General features: G+C 51.2%; 1 protein-coding gene across 1 annotated transcript in view; it reads left to right on the forward strand.

Annotated features, from left to right (window-relative positions):
- The window catches only part of GPC3 (glypican 3), a gene marked incomplete at its 5' end in the record, with an annotated part of 75710 nt that extends 64598 nt beyond the window's left edge, over window positions 1–11112 (forward strand). Inside the window, 2 exons of the mRNA XM_010018960.1 lie at window positions 8419–8552; window positions 10983–11112. Of these exons, the coding sequence (XP_010017262.1) occupies window positions 8419–8552; window positions 10983–11112 (264 nt within the window). The remainder of the gene's footprint in view (window positions 1–8418; window positions 8553–10982) is intronic.
- Window positions 11113–11500: the final 388 nt, after the last annotated feature.

The raw sequence follows: 11500 nt of genomic DNA on the forward strand, positions 1-11500 counted from the left end.
TGGCTCCAGAGCAGAGCTGCTCAGCCCTCGCAGAACCTTCTGGCAAGCTTGGTGATTTGGTGCTAACGTTGCAATCAGCTGGTTGGGTTTGGAGTATCTTCAGCCTCTGCAGGGAATCATAGTCCAGAAGGCACAGCAGCAGCCTGGATCAGGGGCAGCCTCTGCCATGCCCCACATCAGTCACACAGAACGCTGGGGACTCGGGGCTTCTCCAGGTACTGTCACTCCTCACTCTGGCTTTGGTCAGTCTATCACGCTCCTGCTTTTCTCTGGATTTTGCTCCTGCATCTTCCCTTTGGCTCTGTTGTCCCCTTTAGGCTGATGACTCTTTCCACGTTTGGTTGTCTAAGAAACAGATCCGTTTCTCTTGTATCTTTCTATTGTTTCTATCTGTATCTGTTGTGCAGATCTATTTTAAATCAGAATGGGGGCATTAGTGATCCAGGAAATGTCTCCGCCTGGACAAACTGCTGAAAATGAAGCAAACGCTCTTTTCTTGCCTGGCCCAGGTGGTTGGTCTGGGCCATGGCTGGGGCACCAGCCTCCTGCCCTGCAGTGTGCTGCTGGGGTGAGACCATCATAACTGAAACACCACATTTAGTGTTAAATATGGATTAACAAAACACTGGAGGGAAACACTGACTTGAAAAATTGTGCTTTAATTATATGTCATGGATTGTAAAGGCAGAAGGAACAACTGTGCTCATTTAGTCCAACTTCCTCTCTACCTATAAATAACAATAAACAGCCTTTTGCTCAAACACAAAGCAGCTTTCTTCAGTGGGCGAAACGCTGCATGCTGGGAATGCCAGGAAGAAACAACATCTTGTTTGCATTACTATGTGTAGGTTTGAAAGGGCTCCACTCAAGCTGGGGTCACGGTGCCTTTGAGGGAAAGGGCAGCCTGTCCTGGGAGAAGCTGGGTCTGCACAGGGGTCAGGATGTGGTCGGATGCAATGCTGGAGGTACCCTGGATGCTGCAGCACATGAATGGAGCACCGGGCAGCAGGTCCTCCTGGGGACAGGGTGACATGTCCTAGTGGGAGCAGGGGTGGAACTGCAGTCTGATCAAGCTATTTGAGCCCCAATGCAATAGGGGGAAGTACAGATGGGGATGCTCCAGCTTCAGCAGTTAGCACCAAGGGTTGAAGCCCTTCAAAACTCCTTTGCTCTCCCCACCGCCCTCCCAGGCGGCTTGCTCCCTCCGGGGGGGCTGCATCCATGCCCTGACGTGGGCATTGGATAGAACGGCCACATAACCACACAGTGCATCACACCCACCAGCCCTTGTGTCACATCAATATATGTGGCTGTGGGGGAGCACATCCTGCTCCTTGGCCTGAGGAACCAGCACCAGATAGCCCTTGGGTCACACTAGGGCATGGTGAGCACCTTGGTCAGCAGCTGGGGTCTGCCAGGGCTCCTCTTCATAGAATCATATTATAGAGTGCTTTGTGTTGGAAGGGATGTAAAGATCATCTAATTCCAGCCCCCTGCCATGGGCAGGGACACCTTCCACTAGAGCAGGTTGCTCCAAGCCCCTGTGTCCAACCTGGCCTTGAACACTGCCAGGGATGGGGCAGCCACAGCTTCTCTGGGCACCCTGTGCCAGCGCCTCAGCACCCTCACAGGGGAGAGCTTTGTAATCTCTAATCTAAATCTCCCCTTTTTCAATTTAAAGCCATTCCCCCTTGTCCTGTCACCCTAAGACCTTGTAAAAAGTCCCTCTTCCACCAAGTCTTGAGCCCTCTCTTGTTTTTGTCAGTGGCCAGAGCTGTCTTTGCAGACAAGAAATGAGGCTAGGGAGGGGGCACCCATCGGTCCTTCCTAGGCCCTGTGTTCTTGCTGTGATGCTGCAGTGTCTTGTGATGCTTTACATGAAGGATGGGCTATAAAAATGAAGTTATATTTCCTTCTAAAAATGCTTCCTTAATGCCTTTGTGACCTGGAGGAGTTTGAAGACCTGGTGGTGATGGCCTTCAGCATGACCCGGTGTGGCTGCTGCAGGGGTCCCTGAGCATGTGGAGCGTGTGTTGGCAGCACGTGTGGGGCGTCACCGCAGGCGCTGGTGTGACAGGTACTCTGTTGTTTTAAGCATTAGTGTTAGTGTGCGTTTTACATGTTACAGCATTGCATTATTTAAAGGTGATGCATTATTAAAGGCTCTTCTCCTGGGCACGGAGAGGAGGAGGTCACTTCCTATGCTTCCTGCTGTTCCGCCTGAGTGGGTGAGGATGTTGTCTCCTATGTAATCCTGGCAAGGTGATGTCTGAATAATGGAGACTAGAATCCTGTAAAGCTAATTAATAACACTTAGTACTCCATTAATAAGGAATTTCAGTGAAATGTCTGTATAAGACATCTGTGTCACCATGCCCAGTTTGTTCCTTCTGCTCGAGTGCCTGGAACCAGCACAATCATCAGATAGTTAATAATGATGTGCTTCCGAAAATAAAAGCTTGTAAATGCATTTTTATGCCTGTAATCATATTTTCTGCTGTGAGAAGAGTGAGGGAGTGGAGAATTGTCTCTTTGCCATCTTCCTGGCAAAATGTCTATAATGGTTACAAGCACATAATAGGAAAGTTTGTCCCAGCTAAGTGCTGCTTCGCCTCTGTTCATCAGCTCTGGCTGGGGAGTGGAGCGTGGTGTGACGCTGTGGAAGGCGATGCCATCCCTGGGCCACTGTGGCAGATTTAAATCCCTAATAAAAGCCCTGGGGAAATTAACACGACAAAACATTAACCACAGTCTAAACATTTCCACAGATTAGCATTTTTATTACACCTGTGGAGATGGTAAATGTGCTTGGTTACTACTATTAAAAAGTTTATGTTCTATCCCACATCATCTCAATGTATAGTTTTGGTTTAAGCCCTTTAGAATTTAATTAAGCGGGTTTCTATAGCAGTAATAGACTGTAAGTTCACTTTTATGGTTACTTTGAAGATAAACGGGGTGCAAATGTGTTCTTTATAATGCTAATAATATGCATGATGTGTGGCAGACTAGGTTGTTGCAAGAATTGGGGAAGAAGCACCAATGCAGGCAGCTGCGTTGCTGAGCCTTTCAGTCTTACTGGTCAAACCGGGCTCCACTGCGGAACGATGCTCAGGGTTTAGTGGGCACCCGTTGGAGGCAGCAGGTTTTCTTGAGGTCTCTTCTGTGCATACCATAGCAAATCACCTTTCAGAGGCTGTGTTCAAATCAATTAGAAGAGTTAATCGCTTTTCACTTTCATGTGCAGCTTCTCCCAAAGGAAACTCGGGAATAGGTGTAAAATGACATCTGGGAACTCCAGAGAGCAAAGATTGCAGGAGGAAATCTTCAAAAATGAGGCTATCCCCTTGAGGGGAAAGAAATACTGTGTCTTCCTGGAGAATGAATCTATAAGCAGAAGAGTGCACAGAGGAGACAAATGGAAACTCTGTGTAAAGTTTAAGCAAAGGTCAAATAAAGCAAGCTCTGCGGTAAAGCAGAGCTCAGGGCTGGATGAGAAGTGTCAGCAGCAGGTATTCAACAGTGTCTAATGCACTCTCTTCTCTTCCAAGGGGAAGCTGATTAGCTGTTTTTGTAAATCTTCTGGAAAAGTACGTTTAAAACTCTCTTACTCTTCAAAGTGATGCTCTGACTGGTGCTGAGGATCACACGTGTGCTGCTCTCCAGTCTTTCTCCCCCTGGATTTGTTTGCTGATGTGCAAGGTGAGAGGTTTTTTCTGTGTGCCTGGGCAGTGGAGTGGGTTCAGCTGGTGGCCCCAGTGCTGGGAATGATCCCATCCTGCTGTAGCTGGGCTGGGGTGCCTGTGGGGGTTTTTCCCTCATCAGCTGCACTATAGCTGTGATGCTTTGCACAGAACCCAGTGCTGTGGTCACTGCTCTCTTTCTGATATAATTTAGAATCCCAGCCTGGTCTGTGTTGGAAGGGACCTTAAAGCTCATCCAGTCCCAACCCCTGCCACGGGCAGGGACACCTTCCACTAGAGCAGGTTGCTCCAAGCCCCTGTGTCCAACCTGGCCTTGTAGTTTAACCCTAGCCCTGTGGTCCAGTTTGTTAGCTTGCAGGCACGCACATGGACCAGTGATGTGCTTTACCAGGAGCTGACCTGGCAGGAAGCAGCTGTGGTGGCTGATCTGGTCCCTGCTGCTCATGGTGTGTCAGTTCCATGCGGTCACAAACAAGCTCCCTGCAGTCCTCTGGCACCTCTTACTTTAAATTAATGGGGAAGCATTAAAGCAGGCTGATAGTGCTACTCCATTAGTGTCATCCCTGTGCTCCTCTCAAATCAATGTTCCCACTAAAGTGGAGCCATTCCATGGCCTGCAGCTCCCGAGGGCATCAGGAACCAGCTGCTTCCCCATCGGGCATAGGGACTGTTGACCACCAGTGGGCCGGGGAGCTGCTGGATCCCTGAGGAGCTCTGCTGACCTGTGGGCATGGGCTTTCCTTGCGGCTGGAATAAAGAACTGGAGTGGTTGGTAGGAGGCAAAACGTTCCCCTCATGGCCTGGGTCACACTTGCAAGGAGGAGGGTGATGAAATTGGCTAATTAGTGTTTTGTTAATGAGCTGGGGCAGGGAAATTGTGCTTCGGCTGTTACAGTATTGGTGTTTGTAGCTCAGGGCTTTGGGAGGGTTTTCTTGTGTCCCCTCGTGGCGGTTTTTCGGTGACTGGCAGATTCTCTTCAAAACAAACAAACCCCCAATCCCCGTTGCCTAAAACCTCACTGCCGTTTGGTTGGTTTATTCCTCTTTCTGTGGCCTGATGTTTCAAACTTCAGCAGGGTCTGGGACTGTGTGTGTGAATGAAATAAGAGACTCTTGCACCGAGTACACTGTAGATAAGGCCTCATGTCTATTTAGGATTGCACTGACTATGTGCGGAGCCCGAGGACAGGAGCCAGTGGTCCCATTCTGTGGGTTTGCTTTGAAGTTCACATTTATACTTGTATGGCAGGAGGCAACGACGTTACTCCTGTTTAGTAGTAACTGAGTTCACTGAGCCGACTCCTGTTTAGTAGTAACTCAGTTCAGTAGTGCTGTAGTGCGGCAACCACTGTTGCTCAATACTGGTTTAACCTACATGATTAGATCTGCCACCTTCCTTTTGCTCCCACTCGTGCAGGCACAGTCACTGCCTTGCTGGGATCTGCCTGTCCTTGCTCTGCTGGTCCTACCAAAGCAAGTGATACCTGAAGAGCTGAAGCATCTGTTCTGGTTTTGGCTGGGATAGAGTTAATTCTCTTCCTAGTAGCTGGTGCAGTGCTGTGTTTGGGCTTTAGTCTGGGAATAAGGCTGGTAACACACTGATGGTTTAGTTGTTAACTCAGTAGCACTTACCCTGATCAAGGGCTTCTTGTTTTCCCATGCTCTGCTGGTGAGGAGGGGCACAAGAAATTGGGAGGGAGCACAGCCAGGACTAGTCAAAGGGATGTTCCATACCATGGAATGTCATGGTCAGCATAGAAACTGGGGGAAGTTGGCTGGAAGGTGCCGATCACTGCTCAGGTCGGGCTGGGTATCGGTCAGCGGGTGCTGAGCAATTGTACTGTGTATCAGTTGTTTTTGGGGGGGTTTATTCCTCTCTGTCTTTTTGTTATTTCCCTTTTCATTACTATTACTATTATTATATTTTAATTCATTTCAATCATTACATTATTATTACTTCAACCCTGGGCTTTATCTCTTTCCAATTCTCCCCATCCCACGAAGGGGCAGGTGGAGCGAGTGGCTGTGTGGTACTTAGTTGTCAGCTAGGGTTAAACCACAGCAGCATCACACCTTTTCCCTCCCCAGGTCTGAGGCTTGTGTCATTCCTTCTCCGACTGCCCCACAGTGGCATTTTTGTGGCCTTTGTAAAATTTAGAGCTTGCTTTAGAATAGGAGGAGGCTGAGAAACTGGGTTCATGTATTGCAGGGACTCGGGAAGGGGGAAAGACTGAAACAGGATTTGCGAGCTGTTGTCCTCGGACCACTTGTGGCCCAGCAGACTTTGGCAGATGGTTTGTGAAATCCTTCTCTCCCCCCAGAGCATGCACCACGCCGGCCCTGCAAATGAGCTGCAATCTGTTACTGCTGCCTTCTCTCACTTTAGTTAAAGTTCAAATCGCAGCCGGGTTCTTGTTTGACTAAAATGTGACAATCGTTTTCACCATGACTTTGCAAGATGGGCTGCAGGGTTGGGTTTGTTCCTGAAAAGATTACTTGGTCCTTGAACAGATGAATAAGTGAAAAGTTGGATGCGCTGCTCAAACTTTCCACCTTCTCTCCATGAAGATTTCATCTGCTGTCCCATGTCAGGGACACTAACTGGATCCTGTTTATGGTTTCTTCCCTTGCAGCAGCCTGTGGTACCCAGAGAGCACTCAGGGCTGTGAGGATGCGGCTGAGCTGCATCCCTCCTCACTGGAGATGGGAGAGAGGGGCTGTGATTCCTTCTGGAGACAAGGCAGCTCCAGTCTGCCCGGCTGCTTTGCTGTTGGAAGCACACTCTTGGGGGGTGCCATTGTCCCCACTGGTGCTCTGGCCCTCCCCACCCATTCAGTGCATTTCAGCATCCTTGATCCTCTTCTTTTGGGGTTCAATAGGCTTCACCAGCTGAAAGGCAGGCTTTGGGAAAGGGAAGGGGGAGGCTTTTCACAGAGCTGGGGAGAACCGAAGGGAGTCACCACAAATGGCAGCTTAAACTATCTGACCTTTTCCCACCTCTCCTCCTCTTTCCGTACCCATGCCGAGTATCCCAAATGCCCTTGTCCAGATCTCCTGCTGTCCTGTGATTTCCTCCTCGTCCTGGCTGCCTGTGTCAGGGGACTACCTGGGAATGAGGGATGATAGGAAAACCCAAAAGGCAAAGAAAACAGCCCAAAATGTAGCATTTTTCTCATGCCCTTCCTCTGTTTTTTAAGCCTGCCACATGACTCAGGGAGGGCTGTAGGGCTGATACCTTCTTCTGGAAGACTTGGTTTGGCAAGATGGAGAGGAAACACGGCCAAGGGAGGGCAGTGGAGACAAAAAGAGGTAAGGTGCTGCAGAAACTGCTCCCCAGGCAGCTGCAGGAGCTGCTTTGGCAAAGGGAGCTGCAGGGGCAGCATCTCTTCCCACCACACTGTGAACTAGAAGTGGCAGTGCCCAGCTCCCAGGAGGTTTCTGGTTTACTCTTTGTTGTACAGCAGCTTGAGCAAACAAACTGTGGTGCTCTTGATAACGAAAGAGGTGACATTACTAATTCATTTGCCCACTCAAATGCAGGATGTAATAGAACAGAATTAATCTCTTCTCTTTACACATCAGATGCTTGTAGCTTTGGGCAGCAAGTGTGCTTTCAGCCTCCAGAATGCAGCTAGCTGGAGTTTAGCTAGCTGTCTTGGTTCAGTGTGCGGTGAAGATAAATGAGGTGCTGCAAGGAACAGGCATTTTACATGGTTGTCCCGAGCCTGGACATGGGTATGGGATGAGGCTCAGGGAAAGGGGGGTTGGTGTTAGCTGTGATCCTGGCAATCAGAACCCAGCACAATGAGCCCTGCAGAACAGCACAGGGGGGTGCCAAAGGTGAGTCTCAGCAGCAGCAGTGCCTCGGGGGGACGCTTGTCCCTCAGTGGTCTCCCAGAGAAGGAAACTGCTGCATGTCCATCCACGTGCAGCAGGGACTGCAGGTTGTGTCCTGGGACAGTGGCCATGCGGGAGAGCTGTAATGAGGTGTTTGGATCGCTTCCCTCACCCCTGCATCACTATCACCACCGTCTCTATGCTAACGAGCTAATTTGTGTCATTAGCACAGCCCTGTTAACCAAGACCTCCCGTGCTGTGACACTGCTGTAGTCACGTTGTTGCTGTATTTTAGGCCCTGATGGTTTTTAATTAGTGATGATGTGTGTGATGCTTGTCCCTGGGCACCTGGGAGCCCCCTCAAGATGCAGAACCGAGGTCTAAGGATTTACCTTCAGTGTTACCTAAAAGCCTGGCTAGAGAGATGGAGCACAGAGTCCTGAGATGTGGCTTTCAGCAAGGGAGCATCAGGGAACACCTCGAGCTCCCACCTGCCAGCATGGGCCTAATCTGACACAGGGGGATTTGCTGGCTGTGCCTGCAACCCAGAAGTCTACATTTTAATCCTACCTGGGTTTGGAATCATCTCACATGCAGTAATGTACTACTATGGGTTTTGATAGCCACAGGGGCAGTTTGATGCTCAAAAATCTTACCTGAAGTTTCCTGCCTTCCCTCCCATATGATATTTGTACAAGAGTGAGGTTGCATCCTTAGGGCAGTAGTTTGCCTTCAGGTGCTTGTGCCAGCCATGGGAGGGACGGGGATGATGGGACAACAGAGCAGCGGGTGTGCAGGCACCAGTGCCCAGCTCAGCTACGCTCCTGCAGCGTGTCTCATCCCAGCGCTTCCTCATGCTGCTGTCTGTGTGTTCCAGCTCAGCCGGTTGTGTGGCCACGCTCAGCAGAGGCAGTATCGAGCAGCTCATTACCCCGGAGACCTGTTTGTTGACAACAAAGTCCTGAAGGTGACTCGCATCGAGCGAGAAGAAACTCTGTCGAGCAGGAGGAGGTGAGTGCTGGGGCTGGGCGCGGGGTCTGCATGGGCTGCAGGAGCAGTCACCGCACAGCATGGCCCTGTGGAAGCAGGTGGAAGAGCTCCTTATTTCCCTTATCTATAACCCTGCCGCTGGTTTTGGCTCTGAACACCAGCGCTGCTCTGTGGCCGGCTCTGAAGTGCAGTGAGGTGTCTCCATGTGTTTCCTCACCCAGTGTATCTGTTTTGTTTTTAACCTGTAAAACTGCCTCCTGCTTTTCTGCACCCAGGTTCATACAACAAATGCCTTGTCTGAGTTCCTTGGGCACTTCAATGGAAGAAATGCTCTTAGGTGTAGTTATAAGTGGGAATGGTCGCTCCAGGCTGGAATGTTGTGTGTAACACTGGCTGTCGGTAAGGAGGACTCGTTTCGCTTCTTCGTGCAGTCTGACATGGTAGTTCAGGAATGTTAGCAGCCTTTTCCTGAATGCTTCTGGAGTGCAGGAGGTGCCTCCCCTGCTGATGCTGCACCCTGTGCCCCTGCCCTGTGTAATCAGAAGCTGTGGTTCAGTGAGTTGATGATGGTGTGTCAGGGAGAAGCATCTCCCCCCTGGATCTGAAAGCACACCCAGAAATATGCGGTGCCTTTACTGCTGTCTGAGTACAAGAAGAATCCCTGTGGAAGAGAACCAGGCAAGCTTGGCAAGTTTTGGAGCTGGGGATAGACTGAGTTGGATGGATTTCTCTTTAAAGAGTAACAGGACCACATTCTTGCTACGCTTCCCATGAGATACAGCACCAGGGCTTGCATTCCTCTGTTGTCCCAACATGTTGGGTTACATAGCCCAGGGTCTGCAGAGATGTCCTTTGAGAGCTGTGAAGTCTAATGAAATTTGCTGCAATGAGATCTGTGAGCTCAAACTTGCAGGTCTGGAGGAGTTCCTCCCTTTCCTTCCCCTCCCTGCCCAGGGGGGAGCTCTGCTCCCAGGGGAGTTCCCCCCAGTGTTGCCGGGGTCTGTGGGACCGGGAGCAAGGCAGTGCTTAGGAGGTAAAGAGCTGGGTGTGATGGGCAGTGTTAAGACTTGTGCTGTTCAGGGTTTGGTGTAACTAAAGGCCCAGGTCTTGCCTCATTTTGGCTTTCAAAATGGTGTTGGTTGGACCACCGTAAGCCCCAGTGCAGGAGATGGCTGCGGGGGGTGGTTCATGCAGGAGGGGAATGTCTGGAGCACCCCTCCGATTCGTGCAGCGGGGTTGTGGGCTGAATTCCCACCCTCTGGAGGTGCTTCGGCTCGTCCCAGAGGCTGCTCTTAGCAGAAAGGCAGAGCAGAGCAGCACTGGCTGCCTTTGCTGCGCTGCTTCTCCTTGTTTCGCCTGCCACCAGCTGGCAGTCGGGGACCTCGTCTGGATGGAGAGGAAACCCCACGGAATCCCCGAGCAAAGAGAGGCGCGGAGGGATGGAGGGAGCTGGATGCCTCCTCCTGGTCCCACCCTGGCAGGACATGGAGTCCCACTGCTGCGGGCACCAAGAGGATGCCCCTGATGGTGCTCCCAGGGAGAGGTGTTGCTCCCTCATCATCATCCCCAGAGAGGAAGGAGGCGATGAAATAAGCTCTTGCCAAAGGGAAAATGTGCTGAACCCAAGCCAGGAGGCTATGAGGCCAAGTCTTATTCCCTCCAGTCCCTGCTATTCTTATGATCACCTTTTTCTGCTGTTTGCCTAATTAAATCTGCCAGTATTTCCCAGTGACAGCTACTGAGTGCCTCTGAGAGGACTGACCTGTGCTGGGGAATGGGCATATCCCACCCCTGCAGCTCCTGTCCCCTTCCTAGTGGCTGTGGGAATCCCTGGGGTCAGCCTGTGTCCTGACATCTTTGCACTGAAGGGGACCTGCCAGGGACAGAGGTCCTTTGAAGGTGCAGCATGAAACCCAGTGTGACCCATGTGTATAGGTCTGTGCTGAGCATCTCCACTCTGCTCTGCTGCCAGAAATGCCACCTGCCCTTGCAGGGACGTTGAATGGCTGATGTCAGGCAGACACAGTGACAAGGCTGTCCCTTCCTGAAGGGCCTCCATTGCTTTCTGCAAAGCAGAGAGGACTGCTGCAGCCTGGGCACTTGCTGCTCAGGTGTGCCCCAAGGTCTGAGCCAGCAGCACCTTTCCTGAGGTGCAGCGAAAGCACAGAGAGTGCGTATGGCTCTGATGTGCTGCATGGTTGGGCTGAGGTTCTGCTGCTTCCTGTCACAGCCACTTGTGCCCTAAGAAACATGGATTCAGCCCTTGACTGAATGACACCAGGGAACAATGCAAAATGCTGCTTGAGGTCAGAAATAAGACCAGTGCTTCATGGCTTCTTTGCACCCACTGCTTTCATGTTGTGTTTGTGTGACTGCTCTCACCGGTTACAATGCACCAACCAGATGCTTTTCCTCTTTTAGCTGAGCACCACTTTTCCCCCTTTCTTCCAGGGAGCTCATCACGAAGCTGAAGTCCCACAGCAGTTTCTACAGCAGTTTACCAGAGTACATCTGCAGCCACAGCTCTGCTGTTCAGAACGACACTCTTTGCTGGAATGGACAAGAAGTCATGGAGAGGTGAATCCCATCTCCCGTCTCCTGCCCTGCTTGTCTTTTGTTAACCAGCCACAGGAGTGGTCTGTGACCAGGACACTGCTCCTTCCCTTAAAACCCGCTTTGCGGAGCTGGTGTCCCCCCGTGCTGCAGCTCGGAGGGATGTGCAGGCTGCACGGAGAGGAGAAGTGGTTCTGTGCTGCCCTCCACTGAGCTTTCTGCGCTCTGCTCCCAAACCCTGCAGCAGCGGCTGGGTTCCATCGGGATGGGAGGGGAGAGCAGCAGGAGGGTGCACCATGGTGTGAGGGGTGGCGATGGGGTCACCGCCACCATGGACTGCGTTGGGATGGGGACGTCTCCAACCCGGCTCCGTGCAGGAGCATCCCATGCCCGGTCCAGGGAGTGACGGTGAAGAC

Source organism: Nestor notabilis, unplaced genomic scaffold, assembly GCF_000696875.1.
Source record: "Nestor notabilis isolate BGI_N333 unplaced genomic scaffold, ASM69687v1 scaffold3120, whole genome shotgun sequence".
Lineage (NCBI taxonomy): Eukaryota > Metazoa > Chordata > Aves > Psittaciformes > Psittacidae > Nestor > Nestor notabilis.